General features: G+C 42.1%; 1 protein-coding gene across 1 annotated transcript in view; it reads left to right on the plus strand.

Moving 5' to 3' along the window:
• Positions 1-11,502, plus strand: part of ptch2 (patched 2) — a 122,736-nt gene extending 111,234 nt beyond the window's left edge. Inside the window, exons 21-23 of the mRNA XM_070886061.1 lie at positions 6,248-6,347; positions 9,740-10,015; positions 10,948-11,502. Of these exons, the coding sequence (XP_070742162.1) occupies positions 6,248-6,347; positions 9,740-10,015; positions 10,948-11,502 (931 nt within the window). The remainder of the gene's footprint in view (positions 1-6,247; positions 6,348-9,739; positions 10,016-10,947) is intronic.
• The last annotated feature ends 3,750 nt before the right edge of the window (positions 11,503-15,252 follow it).

Consider the following 15,252-nt stretch of genomic DNA (forward strand, 5'->3'; position numbering starts at 1 on the left):
AAACTCATCATTTGGGAGATGAATGAGATTCGTCAGTGAGATTTACAGTTGACTTTAAAAGAACTATATTCGCCTGCAGAGTTGAAAACATAATGTTATACATCAGCGATTTTTCTTCTATTCCCCCCTCCGCTACCCCCAACCCAAAAGGGAGATAAAGAGAGGATGAGGGTGAGGGCAGTGTTTCCTTACAGTGAAGGAGAGTGACTGACCCTGGAATGGGGGAGGAGCCCTTGCCCCTGCCAATAATAGAGAAATACAGAGTGATATTTACACAGGCTTGGGAGTAGCCACCTACAGGCACTCTCATTTGGGGGATGGTTTGTGGTATTGGGGACTGCAACTAAACAAGGGAGGGTGAGACAGCATTTTTTTTTTAAAAAAGAGGACACGTTTTAAAAGAATGATGTGATCGCTGAAACGTTTTTTATTCTCAAAGTGATACAGCGCCTCAAACTATTTCCGGACCTCAGATTAACACAGCACCTCAAACTAACACAGCACCTCAATCTATTGCAGCACTTCAAACTATTACAGCACCTCAAATTAATGCAGCACCTCAAACCAATGCAGCACCTCAATTATTATTATTTCAGGGTTAAATAATCTTTGAATTAAACATTAATAAACTGTATTGAAACCTCCCTCTTTCATCGAGCTTTTGGGTCATCTGTCCTGATATCTCCGTTGTGGCTCGGTGTCAAAATATTTTTTTATTGATATCACACTTGTTAAGCGCCTTGGGACATTTTACTATGTTAAATGCGCTATATAAATGCAAGCTGTTGCTGTATTCTTTTAAACGTGCCAATGATAGAACAGAATGTCTGCAATAGATGTGCTGAGGTGCTGAAGCAGTGTCCAATGTCTATAGGGAATTTGATGCCCATATGTGATAGTGATTTAAGTCTTTTTCATCGCTCCCTGTAAGGGTGATACTCAGCTGTCATTCCTGCTCATTTGATTGATGTAACCTATGACACTGAGTAGATATCCAGTCCATAAGTGTTCCCAGAGCAGAAGTTAGACTGGAACACACTGCCTTCCGGAGGGAGCTGGGACTAATGTTCTGAATCTCAAATCCATTGCTTTAAGTAAAATGGAACTGGTGAGATTTTAAATGTACTATAAAATTAAATATCTAATGATGAAGTAAGCTCATTTTTGTTTTCTCCCTAGCTTTTGTATATGTGTTTCCCTTCTTCCTTGAACCATACACCCAGCTTGAGAGGGGAGGCAGGCAGGCAGCCTAGCAATGCTACTTTACAGCCATTTGCCTGAAGGTTTGCCAGATCAGCCTTGGTGGGTACGTGACTCAGAAGGGCCACAATTCCTTGGGGCACTGCCGTAACTGTGGCAGAACCCAGAGTTTCTGTCTTGTATTGTATGGAGCAGACCCTCTACCGCCCCCTACAGGGCAGATGTTATCTCGAGCCAGAGATGGGGCAGGAAATCCTTATACTGGGAGTTCCTGCCCCACTGGCTCAGATGGGACCCAGCATATCTCTGGAGGCCAGTACACAGGGAAGAGAGACGCCTGAATCCAGATGAAATTTGTCATTCTTGAAATCCAGTCCCAAGCTGGAAACGTCATCCGGCTATCACTGATATCCACTTCAAAAGTTGAAGCTATTCCAGATGCCTTGCCAAAGAGAAATGTCAATTAAGATTTTAGGATATAAAGTGATAGCAAAAATAAAATAAAGATAATTTAATTGTCATCTCCTCCTGCATCCATTTTTTAAAATGCATTTTCAGTCAGTAGAGCATGTTTGGTGAAAGAATAACTTGCATTTATATCACATCTTTCACAACCTCAGGACGTCCCACAGCCAATGAAGTACTTTTGAAGTGCAGTCACTGTTGTAATGTAGAAAACGCGGCCTCCAATTTGCACACAGCAAGCTCCTACCAACAGCAATGAAATAATTAGGTTTTGATGTTGCTTGAGGGATAAATATTGGCCAGGACACCAGGGAGAGCTCCACTGCTCTTCTTTGAAGTAGTGCCATAGGATATTTTACGTCCACCTGCGACGGCACACAGGGCATTGGTTCAGCATTTCATCCGAAGGACAGCACTTCCAACAACGTAGCACTCCCTCAGAACTGCACTCAAGTGCCAGCCTGGGCTATGCACTTGAGTCACTGGGGCGGTGCATGAACCCACAACATCTGGCTTATAAACAAGAGTGCTACTACTGAGCCATGGTTGACACTATATGGATCCACATAGCATAACCTAAAGAAAACACTAAAATAGCAGTCATCATATTGCTGCACATCCTGCAGTGTAATGAACCCTGCTAGTTCAGTAAAAACACACTTTATTCATGACAAGGCTAGTAAATCAGTTGGCCAGTCACAAAATAAATGTTAAAATCCAAGTAAAATCCTCTGCCTGTGTTAGCTATTTTGCAGAGGGGGCGAAAGAGGTTGAAATTCCTGCTGAGGTTCAAATGTGTTATTACCGCACAAGGTGACTTTTATACTCTCATATATTGGCATCATATTGGGAGAAGGTGGACCATGATAGACTGTGAGTCAACCCACAGAGTGGCATTGGCAGAGGGTTGGGACTAGGTTGCCTGGCTACCCAGTTGATCAGAGAGAATTCTTGCATAGGTGGCAGAGGGGAAAAGGATCGTTAATAAAATGGGAAAAGTTGATAGAAAAACAGGAAAAATATATATTTTCCACTCCAAATCATTTAGAAATGATGAGAAACAGAGATAATATTTTGAAAGCCCAAACTGTCATTTTTATTTTAAACATTGAACTAAATGAACCACAAGGTAGACTTTCGATCAGGGAGGTCTTGTTTAGAGAGCCAGTCAGATAGCGTGGGTTAGTGTAAAGAAGTTGTTGTAAATATTTCTTCTATGGTGCATGCACCATAAACAGCTGAACAAACTCTGCATTTTTCAGCGAGCCTTCCTCAGAATGGAAAAGATTACAGAAAGCATAAACAACGGGATTCTGACATGCTGCCTGCATGGAGGTCTTGTACAACAGCCCAACCGATTGATTTTCAGACTGTTGGCTTAAGTAAAATAAATAGAAGATGGTTATTTGTCTGATTGCAGTAACAGGAGGGCCCCCCCCTTGTTACAAAGGGCAAAGGAGGGTGGCAATCAAGGCCTAATTTTTTTTTCTTGGTGTTGTGGGGGTGGGGGAAGTCAGCCAGCATGTTAATTTGCCACTGTTGAACACCAAAGTCAAATTTTGTTAACCCCACAGCCACCGGGAAGGGGATTGTATATTGTAGCAGTGACCACTCTTGGTCTTGTGGCTAGTTAAAGTGACGGAGCCTCAGAGTCCTAGGGAGAGACTTTGCATCTCGTGATTCTCCACACCGTGATCTGATCTCAATCACGGGGGAAGAGGAGGGCGGCTGAGGCAAAGCATTTTCTTCCCTCTGTTCTTAGCATTGGTAGAAGACAAACACTGAAGTGGCTATTATAATGAAACAAATAGCAATGCGGATAATTCAGTCTGGTGAATTTTCTGGCAGTAAGTGAGGGAGGCAGTAAAATGAGAGGGAGTTGTGTTTGGATCAAGAAAAAAAAGAGTGACTGAAGTTTGGCATTTCAACAATATCACTGCAAGAATCTTTTACTAAATGATTCATCAGCAGTTTTAGAAGCCAGGACCATAACTATTTTTAACAGGGCGAGAAGGAGATTGGCACAAAGAAGGGACATGTGGATTGGGTTCATTCTGCTGTGACCAATGCCATTCCTTAAATCACTTTTAGAAATTTGTCAACCCGTGTTAGCAAGATTATAGGAGACGTACAAAGGATTTCAACGGGGTATTATCTGCTGTAACCACTGGCTCCTCGTGAGATGCCAAGGCTCCTTTAACAAATGGTAATACAAGAGGTTTCATCGCCAACCCCAAACATGTGTAGACATAACCAAGCCACAGTGGAAATTCATAAGCCAAAAAAAAATGTTTTCAGTGAGGCGGGGAGACAGATCCTTAGGCTCCATTGGAGTTGCATGAATTCCAAGCAATGTATATTGTTGCTTATCTTGCTGTGCTGTTAAATAAACACTTGGCCTTCCTCTGCACACATGGGGCTCAAAGGCTTTAAAGCAGAAAAGGCAGAAAGGACTAGTAGAAAGATTACTGCTGTTCTGCAGCTGTGCCTGAGTTCCCAGTTTGCAACAATTCCTGTGTTTTAAAAAATAAGTTAGGCTACTGCACATTTTAAATGATCATCAAATGCTTAAAAGAAGGTATATTGAGGATGGATCAATATTAAACCCAACAACAAAAAGGAAGGATATAAAATCCACCAAAGGTCTTTCAGATGAGATATTGAATCCAGGGCCTGGCTGGCCTCACAGGTGGATGTAAAAGATCCCATGGCACGTTTCGAAGAAAAGCAGGGCAGTTTTCCTGGCCAATATTTATTCCTCAACCAGCATCATTAAAAACAGATTATTTAGTCATTAGCTCATTTCTGTTTGTGGGACCTTTCTGAGCGCAAATCAGATGCTGTGTTTTCCTACAGTACACCAGTACTTTGGGACATCCTGCGGTTTTGAAAGGCGCGATATAAATGCACGTTCATTCTATTTTTTTTCAAACAGCCAACTTTGGTCTTGATATCATAATCATCATAGGCAGTCTCTCGGAATCGAGGAAGACTTGCTTCTACTCCTGAAGTGAGTTCTATGGTGGCTGAACAGTCCAGTATGACTCTGTCACAGGTGGGACAGATAGTCGTTGAGGGAAGGGGTGGGTGGGACTGGTTTGCCGCACACTCTTTCCGCTGTTTGCGCTTGACCTCTGCATGCTCTCGGCGTTGAGACTTTAAGTGCTCAACGCCCTCCCGGATGCACTTTCTCCACTTAGGGCGGTCTTTGGCCAGGGACTCCCAGGTATCAGTGGTGATGTCGCACTTTATCAGGGAAGCTTTGAGGGTGTCCTTGTAACGTTTCCGCTGCCCACCTTTGGCTCATTTGCTGTGAAGAAGCTCCGCATCGAGCACTTGATAAGTTCAAAGTTCACTACAAATTTTCTTTTTAAATGTGGGTTCTGAATGCATAATCTGTGCAATATATTTGAACACTGAACAGTTTTCCACTGCAATTCCAAAGAATTTATCTAAACTGCCACAGTAAGCTTCCAGCTCCTTTCTGCATCATTTAAGAGGGTTTTAGAATGAGGATTCCCTCTAAAGGAGTAGTAGTGAATACTGGGTTCCATGTATGAGGGGTGTGATACTCTGAAAAAGGAGAAGACTGGATTTTTCTTGAGTGTAGAACTAAGTCTCTCTCTCTCTCTCTCTCTCACACATATACTCACACAGTGCAGGAAGTACCAAGACTGTAATGATAGATGAGCCTGCCACTGGGAATTGGGCTAAGCCTTCTGCTGAGGAATTTCACTTGAAATCGCGCCAAATGTCTTAATCCTTCTAAGTAGAGTAAGGACTTTCTGTGGAGGCCCTTTGCTCTGTAATGAATGCCTCCAGACCAGCAGGCCCAAAACTGAAAATTGGCCATAATTATTCACAACCTTTCCCAATTTACTTACACAACAAGAGATGTAGCTCACAGCTGACCTTGGAATATGCCACCTAGTTTCAAAATGCATTGACAAAAGATGTGGGATTGCAGTGTATTCAAAGGGAGGGTGGTGAATGTTTGTGGTTGTAGTGGTGGCTGGGGGGTGGTAACTGCATCATGTAGCTACATTCATATTTTCACATCCCTCAATTTGGTCAGGATGGACAGAGTTGAGCAGATTCTTTCCTCTCGCCATGTTCCCATGACCCATCCAACACATATTGGCTGCTTAGTTTTCTGTTTAGTCACCAAGCGGATTCACACCAGCCCTTTAGCTGCCTCTGCTGTTTCCCTCCTTCGCTTGCCCACTAAGTCAGACATAACCACTCCACCACTCTTGTCTTGAAAGCCATCTCTTTAGTTTTCTTTTCTTTGATCCCATGCCCACTAAAGTTCTCATCGTCCAACTTCCCTTACTGGCTCTCATAGTAGCTGATAGACAAATAGTTTGCTGTCCTCAGGTACTGATCCCTTCCCTTTCAAAATACTAAGATCAACCCTTGACCTCACTCTTCAATATTTTTGCCATTATGGATGCCAGACTAGCTGACTTGGAATTACCAGGTTTGTGCCTGACCTTGATGAGCATAAAGTATAATTAAAGCAATAACATTAAACCAAAATGAGAGTGTTCTAACAATATGAATTTCTGTTCTCCATTTGCAGGTATTTTTTTGCTGTTTTGACCATATTAACAGTTTTGGGTATCCTTAATGGTCTGGTTCTACTTCCTGTTTTGCTGTCAGTCATTGGACCCCCAGCTGAGGTAAGCTTGGCAAATTCTTGATTTATTGAACCTGCTTAGACCTACTGCCAGAACGAGCGTAATTCTGTATATCATTAATTGGGCAAGTGATTTGTTGTGGCAAGTGCTATGTTGGGGTAGAATTTAACCCTAGCAGTTAAAATCCAATGAACGGCTTACTGCTCAGATCCCACCATTTCTGATTTTTACCACCGCTCCTGGACAGGCGGCTGAGCTACCCGCCTAACGCCGGCGGGGTCCTTCTTTAAAAAGGCAGATCCGGATCTGATGATGTCATTGGGCCCGACTGCAATTTTAACTTCAGCTTGAGCAAAGACTTGCTGAAGCTTTCCAGCAAGGTGAAGGCCTGTCAGAATAGGACCAGGAAGTAGAAGAGGCCATTCAGGGTATGTTTTATACGTTCCTTTGTGAAGCCGAGGAAGGGCAGGAATGCTCCTCCTCTCCAGGCTCCAAAAGGAAAGTTTAGACCTTCCTCGTCCCAGACATCCTTTCCTCGCCCCACAAACCCCCCTCTCTTCTGTGGGATGCATCCTGAACCCATGTCCCCACATGTACCTGAATGTGAACGGGCAGTACTTGGCTGCCTGATTTTTACGCAGTGACATACATTGGCAAGACTCATAATCCAACCTTGCAGTATTGATATTCATTTTTTGGTGTCAGTATTTGTCTTTCTCTGTCTTGCCCCACTCTCACTTAGGTTGTTCATGCAGCTTTCAGCACCTCCTCAATTTACTTTTCTAAATAGCAGTGAATGGCGAGAGGAACAATATTACAAACCTAGAAGATCTGTGGTTGGATCTGACTAGTGCTCCAAACTAAACATGCAAGGCTCATTTTCCCCAGGGGCTTGGATGTTTCCATCTGCTCTGCATCGGCTCCAGCCTTTTCCTAATCAGTAATAGCAGGTTTCATTTGGCTGGGTGCATGGAGAGTTAAATGCAGGAAGCTCGTTTTCCTAATGATTGAGGCACACACTCCCTGGATTAATATGTGCCTGAAAAGCTATCTTTCAATTAGGGATTGCCTGAAACCTCCTTTTGACAATTTATCATCCCCTCACAATAGCACTACCTGATGTAACACATGCTTTGATGGAACCCATAGCTCTCCTATATACTGTCTGATCGATGCCAGCCCCTGACTTGACATACGTTCTTCATAGGTCCTTCTCTAATAAAGAAACCATACACAATCTGACATGCTCAGGTGCCCCCTCAACATATATCCTATGCCCCTCACTGGAGCAGTCTTTAGAATTGCACAACTCCTGATATAGCATGGATGGTTTATTGTTGCTTCATTAACATCCACACACAATACTCTCCCTTTATAATACACACTACAACATTCTGGCATACCACACCCTCTGATATAAGACACAACCCTCCATATAACACTGTTAGGCATAGCTCACAGCGCTCACCATATTTTTATAATACTCTTATGTGTACAAGACTGTGATATAGCATGCATATATTGGTACTTCACTAATCAAGAAACCGTACAAAATGTTTTGCATTTACACTCTCTGATATGCCTCACATCCCTCACTATAGCACTCTGATATACCTCACATCCCTCACTATTACACTCTCTGATATACCTCACATCCTTCACTATTACACTCTCTGATATACCTCACATCCCTCACTATAACACTCTGATATACCTCACATCCCTCACTATTACACTCTCTGATATACCTCACATCCTTCACTATTACACTCTCTGATATACCTCACATCCCTCACTATAACACTCTGACATATCTCACATCCCTCACTATTACACTCTCTGATATACCTCACATCCCTCACTATTACACTCTCTGATATACCTCACATCCCTCACTATAACACTCTGATATACCTCACATCCCTCACTATTACACTCTTTGATATACCTCATATCCCTCGTTATTACACTCTGATATACCTCACATCCCTCACTATTACACTCTGATATACCTCACATCCCTCACTATTACACTCTCTGATATACCTCACATCCCTCACTATTACACTCTCTGATATACCTCACATCCCTCACTATTACACTCTGATATACCTCACATCCCTCACTATTACACTCTCTGATATACCTCACATCCCTCACTATTACACTTTCTGAAATAGCAGATACCTTCAATACAGCACCTTGCAGCTTGATATACCTTAACCAACCTAGCGACGGCTCCATTGTAACAACAAACCCAGATAAAACACACTTTCTAAAACACACAATTTGTACCTTTTCTAATGTCCTACATTGGCTCCTCTGTGTCACCTTTAATCCCAGTACTTTATCCCAGAGCTTCAAATTTTGTCTGAGTATTTCTCAAACAGCAAATGCAAATTGCTTTTAGAAGCATGTTTGTGTTTGATTAACAAAAGATTTAGGTTCTTTTGCATTGAAAACTGAATTTTGTGTAACAAGAGCTTCACCCAGTAAAGGTAATTAATATAATTGGAAGCAGGCCCTTTTTATACATGAGTTACAAATTCATGTTTGTTGTGAATCTGCAGCATAAGCACAGCAGCTCAGTAACTCTAGACTGAAATCTTAGTCTTGGGGTTCAGCGACTCTCCCAGTTTGTGACCTGATCTGAACCCCATGATTAGATTAAAGTCTTGTAACTAATTCGCAGGTATCCATTATTTTGTATACAAACCATGTGAAACCTTTGATGTGATTTACTACTCTGTAATCATTTCAGAGTATCTATTATTCTGCATGTAACATAATGCCACAGAGATTATTTTGAATGTGCTATGTCTGTTTGACTTTTGTCACTGGGTAGAGGGCTGTCCTGCCTTGAGTATAGTGTGAACAGGGCTACTACGATCATACCATCACCACAAGTGGGTGAAGAAGAGAGACAGAATGCTAGAGTTCTGATGCAGAGTATCACAGCACTGGTGGGATGTAGGTGCAATCCCCAATGCTATTTATTTCTCAATCTCCGCCTGGTCACTGTGGGGTCTTGTGCCCAGAGCACTCTCGCATACGTCCATAGTCGGAGCCTGGGAGAAGGCTGCCTACTCACTCTTTTGGCTGCAGTTGGTTTGTGGTCTTGGGGCTGAATTTCCTCGGGACCTTTCCCACTCCACCATCGTATGGCGAAAATTCGGCCAAAACCCCATTTGCATGCGTAAATGGAGGTTTCCGCCAAAGAAGCCCAAAGTACCTTACTGCCCCCTCACCCCTCACGAGTCTATGAGAGAAAACGAGAGACAAAAATATCAGAAGTGAAAAAATATTATTGGGAGATCAGACATGGGGTGTAATCAGGACCCCAGAGACATCTGTACCACTAATCCCTCTTAAAACCGCCAAGAATGCTGAACCTTATTTTTGCTCATCAATCTTTTTTGACTCTTTGTCTCCAGGTCACTCCAGCAGATAGAGGCAGTCGATTGCCAACCCCCTCACCCGAGCCCATTCCTCCACCCATGAACCATCACGGCTTTTATGTCCGTTCATTTCCACGTCAGCAGAGTACGTTTTCTGAATCCTCCGATTCAGAATATTACTCCGAGACCACAGTGTCTGGGATCAGCGAGGAGGACCTGCCGCACTTTGACCAAAGTGCGTACATCATCCCACCAACTCACTCACAGATACTGGTGGAGTCTGGAAATAACCCAAACTTCCCACGAGTCACGGTAAGTGTCTTTCTTTGTCATTCAAAACATTTTCAATTTTCTATTGGCATTTTGATAGGAGTCAGAAAATGGTAGGCTATGGAAATGGGCTGCACTGCTGAATGTTGCACCCAGCCCATATAATGAGCTAATCATATTGACCACAACTTTTGGTAAGAGGTCACAAATGGAATTTAGGTCCTTTACCACAGCGAAAGCAGGAAACTAAAAGGTTGCTCATCTCTAGGTTATACACATCAAAGGCAACATAAGGACATATTTATTAATTGATTGGTGCTGTCAGTAAATGTGCAAGTAGTGGATTCAAAATACCATATTTCCACTCAAGTTGCTCATTGAGTGAAAGATCCATTAATCTAATTTTTGGGAGGGAAGGAAAAGTGGCTGGTGTAGTTCTACCCCCCTCTCCCCACCCCCACCATCTTTTGCTGTGTCACTCGAGAGCACTGCTGGTGTCCAAAGGTATCCACGTGTTCGGCTACCTTACTGTCCTGCCCTAAAAAGGGAGAATAGCGAATTACATCTCCAATCTGTTCTTGTAAATCATGTGTGCATGGAAAGATATTTAGAGACTGTGGCTAGAATTTTCCCATTGATAGAAGGAAAATTCCACTGGAGATATCTAATCATGCATTTTACTTTGCTCTTTATATCATTGGGAAATAATAATTCAGTCTGCAAGTTCTGCATTCATAAGGCTGCTTTGGAAAGGAACTCAAAGAATACCACCTTCCTTCAGTGGGACTAGTTACTACTCCACAGCCAATGCAGGCCTCAGTAATCCTAATGACTGTTCATACAGTTTCAGAGGCCTGTATAACCTTTTAGACAACTGCATGCAATGCTAGAATGATGCAGTCATTTTTTGAATATTAAAACATTGTTGAAAAAATATATATGTAGACAATATTATTTTGAATGCTCCCCAACAGATTGTGAAGCCATACAAAGAGCTTAAGGATTCCTCATACAGGAAGAATCGCATAAACTCAAAAGGACAACCTCGGCCTACTGTGGATTCTGTTAGTTCTCAGCTAGCCTGGCAAGAACCTAAAGACTTACATCAGGCGGCAGGAGAAGGGAGGCAACAGGTCTCCAACAATGAACTGCACAACAGGGGTGTTGCTCAACCCATCCAGCCTGTCAATTCCTCCAGGAGTCAACACAGGTCTCGGAACAACAGGACTCACCATCCGAGGACTACACTGCCAGCATACTCTACCAGTGTGCCTGGACCAAGTAACCCTTTCACTACAGTGACCGCCACAGCATCAGTGACACTAGCTGTGCACCCGAGTGTATCACAGACATTTAGAGGGTACACACATGAAGGGTTCGAGGACAGTGAGTCAGACTGCTTCGAGGAACCGCACATACCCTCCTTGTATGTGAATCATGAAAAAAAGACAGACTTCAAAGTAGAGGGTTTTGAACTTCAGGATGTTGAATGTGAAGTAAGGAGCAGGGAAGTCCCTCGAAGGCATTAGGTGAGTTTTTCTACTTTTCATGGTAATCTCCAGGAAAACAACCCAAAAAATAACATTAAAGGCAGACTCAAAATTTCTCATTTTGCCCTTAAATACAGTGCTGAATATAGGTCCTGATTATCCTCTTTTCCTCCCCTTAAAAAAAATAAATTGTGATTTTTGGAGAATCAAATACAAAGCTGCAATGGCAGACTTGTTTTATTATGTCCCCATTTCGCATTGACTTTCCAGCCGTTCACTACCATTAATCTATTTTCTCCCACCTTCACTTACTCACCCACTTTGATTTTCCACATGCTTCAGAGAGAGCGGCTAGAGTCATATTATGGGAGACAAGATACACCTGTCTTCCTTAGTACTTGTGATGCTGATGACCTTGCAGATCTGCTTCTGGTGTCATTTTGTATGTACATCCAATGTCTATTGGGCCCAGGCCACAAGCTCCCTCCTGTGCAGGTTTTTGAGGAGGGTTTGATTAATGCAGCTATGTTGTCACTCGCGAGAAACAACAACTTCTATGACCATTCCTTTCAAGCTACTGGTTCTGTGCGCGGGGCTCAATTAGTCTAATGGTCACCATGTGAGCAGGCCGAATGGTCCCAATTAAATTTCTGAAATCCCAAGCTAGGGTGCCCTTGAGAGAATCTATCGAAACAGTGTTTCCTGTTACTCGGAAGCAGTGATTACCCGTAGAACCTCCTCCTGTTGTGATATCTCCTGGTCACCAACACACCATGATGTTCTTCATGCCCTGGCATACCTCCTTCATGGTGTTGCAGATGTGCTTGGACACCTCAAACCTATCTACTATCTGAAATACATGAGATGAGATTGTATGCCCTCTACCTATATATGCTCCTAAATCATAGATCTGAGAACCTGCCCATGCATATACACTTTCAGGAGTGGGAACTCTAGCTGATTCACTTCTCTCCAACCTAGTGGGACTGAGGCCTATTAACATTCCTGTGTAGCGCCTTGGGACATTTTACTACGTTAAAGGCACTATATAAATACAAGTTGTTATTGTAATGCCCCTACAGCCGAGATCAGCTAGCTCAGAACCGAACTATCATCAAATTAGACACTTTCCTGCCTGGTCTATATGGCTCAATAAATTTGCTGTGTCATCGAGGCAGCTTAAGAAAAAAAATGAGAACGCATTTCTTGATATGTGATCTTACTAATTTAAATACTGATTCAGATTTTACGTGTGGGACTTTTATTCTGTTTTTGGTCTGCGTTTATTTGCTGAAGGCAGCTATCGATGGCCACTGTGCGGCATAATCATAATCTAACAAAAGACTTTGTCACTGAAGGAAATAAAATCACAGGAAAGCTTACCTGTAGTAATTTTCAGCAACAGAACAGAATTTTTCAACAATTTTAAAATCATGCTTTTAAAAACAATTAGAAGTACATGTTAACGATTATGGAATAACGAGGCTGTTGAATCGTGATTCCAAAATGGAGATTCTGTCAAAATTCAAGAGAAAGAAGAACAATAATATTGTTTTTTGTTTTTATAGGCCTACTGTTAGTTAAAGTAGATGTAATTTGTTTGGACCTCAATTTTTGTGATTTGAAGTATGGTGAAGCTGCATTTAATATTGTGGGAGGAGAGATGGTACTTGGCAGTAGCATCAGTTATAACGTATGTGCTTGGCTTTATGTTACTGATATTCTTATCATTCACCTTATGCTCTACAGGTCGCCTCACATGCATGTGGCAACCAAAGAATGCTTACATTCCCCCCACATCCCGATGTCCTCCGGCTCAAGAAATGTGTAAAACTGCCTATGTACATAAACCTCAAGACGGAGACAGGAAAATTTATATTAAAATATTAAGTTGGTGTTTAAATATATTTTAATACTAAAAACAAAACAAAACAAACCTATTTAATGATGTACTGTATACTTCTGTATTATATAATGTGTAAAGCACCAGAAAATTCAGAGTCAGAGTTCTAATGAATGGTAAGATGTGTAGTCTGTATACAATGAAGAGAATTTTTGTAACTTTGGGTTCAGATAAATGATAATTGCTTGATTATTTTGCTGCTACTCTTTTAAAACTTATAAGTTTATATAGGTTAGATTTTCCATCACTGCCCCCCCACCCCACCCCCCAAACCCTGTCAGGATTTTCTTTCTATGCAAGTACCAAGTCACCATGAAAGGTTTTCCAGTTCAGACAAATTACCAAGATTACAGAAGCAACTTGCCTTTCTCACAGGCCTGTGTATGGGAATGCTTGGACTGTACTATAATTTCATTATAAGGTAATTTAATGGTCCAAAATAAATCCCTGATTTAACAATATATATTTTAAATTCTGACCATTTTTTTTCAAACACAAGATCAAGATCTTTTAATGACAGCTTATCTGCCATATCATAAAAAGATTTTCCATCCTTTCCCCTTCAAATAAACTGTTCCACTGGATGATGTCACGAGCGATAGAGCCGAATGTGGTCGTAATTGAACTCTGACAATCTATGGACCAGACTATTTAGAACACGGGGAGCAATGTAAAATTAGAAGTCAGCCATTACATCTAGCCTTCTGCAAGTTGAATGCTGAGTTCCCTCGATGGCTCAGTGACGAGAAAGGTCCCAGCTTCAACCCTGGTCTGTGCTGAGTTAGTTGATCCTGGTGGAAGTGATAGAATTAGTCTCAGCACTCATGGATTATGGAGGGGACAATTACTTGGTGTGTGTGTGCGTGTGTATATGGATGTCAGGTGAAGATAGAATTGGGTTCAGCTATGATGCCCCGTGGGGGAAATAACCTGCCCAAACTGATCATCAAAACGCACATACAAGCTAGGTGCTAGAGTGTGGCTGGCACCCCAGGAACCAGGCCCCTACAAGGAGTACTTCAGGAAGGGGGAAGAAAATTGGCAAGGATCAAGAACGTTGACTATTATTTAACTGTATACTACTCCGAGAAAGCCCTGGTGAGCCGTTGCACCTAAAGGAAATTCTTGGGCTTTCATCCAGTGCAGGTCAATGTTTCAAGGCTGATGTTTCAATAAGAACAATGTACAAAATGAAAGACACAACATTTTTTAGCTGGCTGCAACCAGGAACAAAAAACCATAAAATGCATGTGTTCTGAAAATCTTTTTCTAAATATTTTAAGTATAATAAATTCAGTGTTAAATGCACTTAAGATCTTTTCTCTGCAAAAGCTTGCCATCTGCGCCCATCATCCATCGGATGTTACAGTGGCCAAAGCTTCAAATGAAACAATCTGTTCTGTTTAAAAAAAAATTAAACACTTTAACCTCTATAATTAGATTTCTTTTCAATCACTGAAGATATTGGCCCAGATTATGCAGTGGGTAATGATGGCGAACTGTTCGCCGTTATTACCCCTCTGAAACTGACCGAAACTTCAGGATTTAAACTCAGAAATGCTGAAGTTGTGGTCAGTCATTCACTGCTCTGACACTGGCCGCAATCATCGCCAGATCTCTGTGGGCAGCTTTCTCTGGTGATTTGCTGACCGCAAATTACGGGCCATTAAGTTTTATTTTTCTCTCTCCTTCTTAGGGTGTTGACTCCTTGCTGAGGTATGGTTCTGTGGATGCCCTTTGGTACCCCATCTATATGGCCATCCTTTCATGTGTGAACGTTGACAGTTGAGTGTCAGCAAGCTATTAGACGTGGTGATCACAGTCAAGCTTGATACTGTCCTCATCCAACGTTCACACACGCAGAGAGGTTGCTGAAAAGCAATCCA

Source organism: Pristiophorus japonicus, chromosome 8 (genome assembly GCF_044704955.1).
Source record: "Pristiophorus japonicus isolate sPriJap1 chromosome 8, sPriJap1.hap1, whole genome shotgun sequence".
Lineage (NCBI taxonomy): Eukaryota > Metazoa > Chordata > Chondrichthyes > Pristiophoridae > Pristiophorus > Pristiophorus japonicus.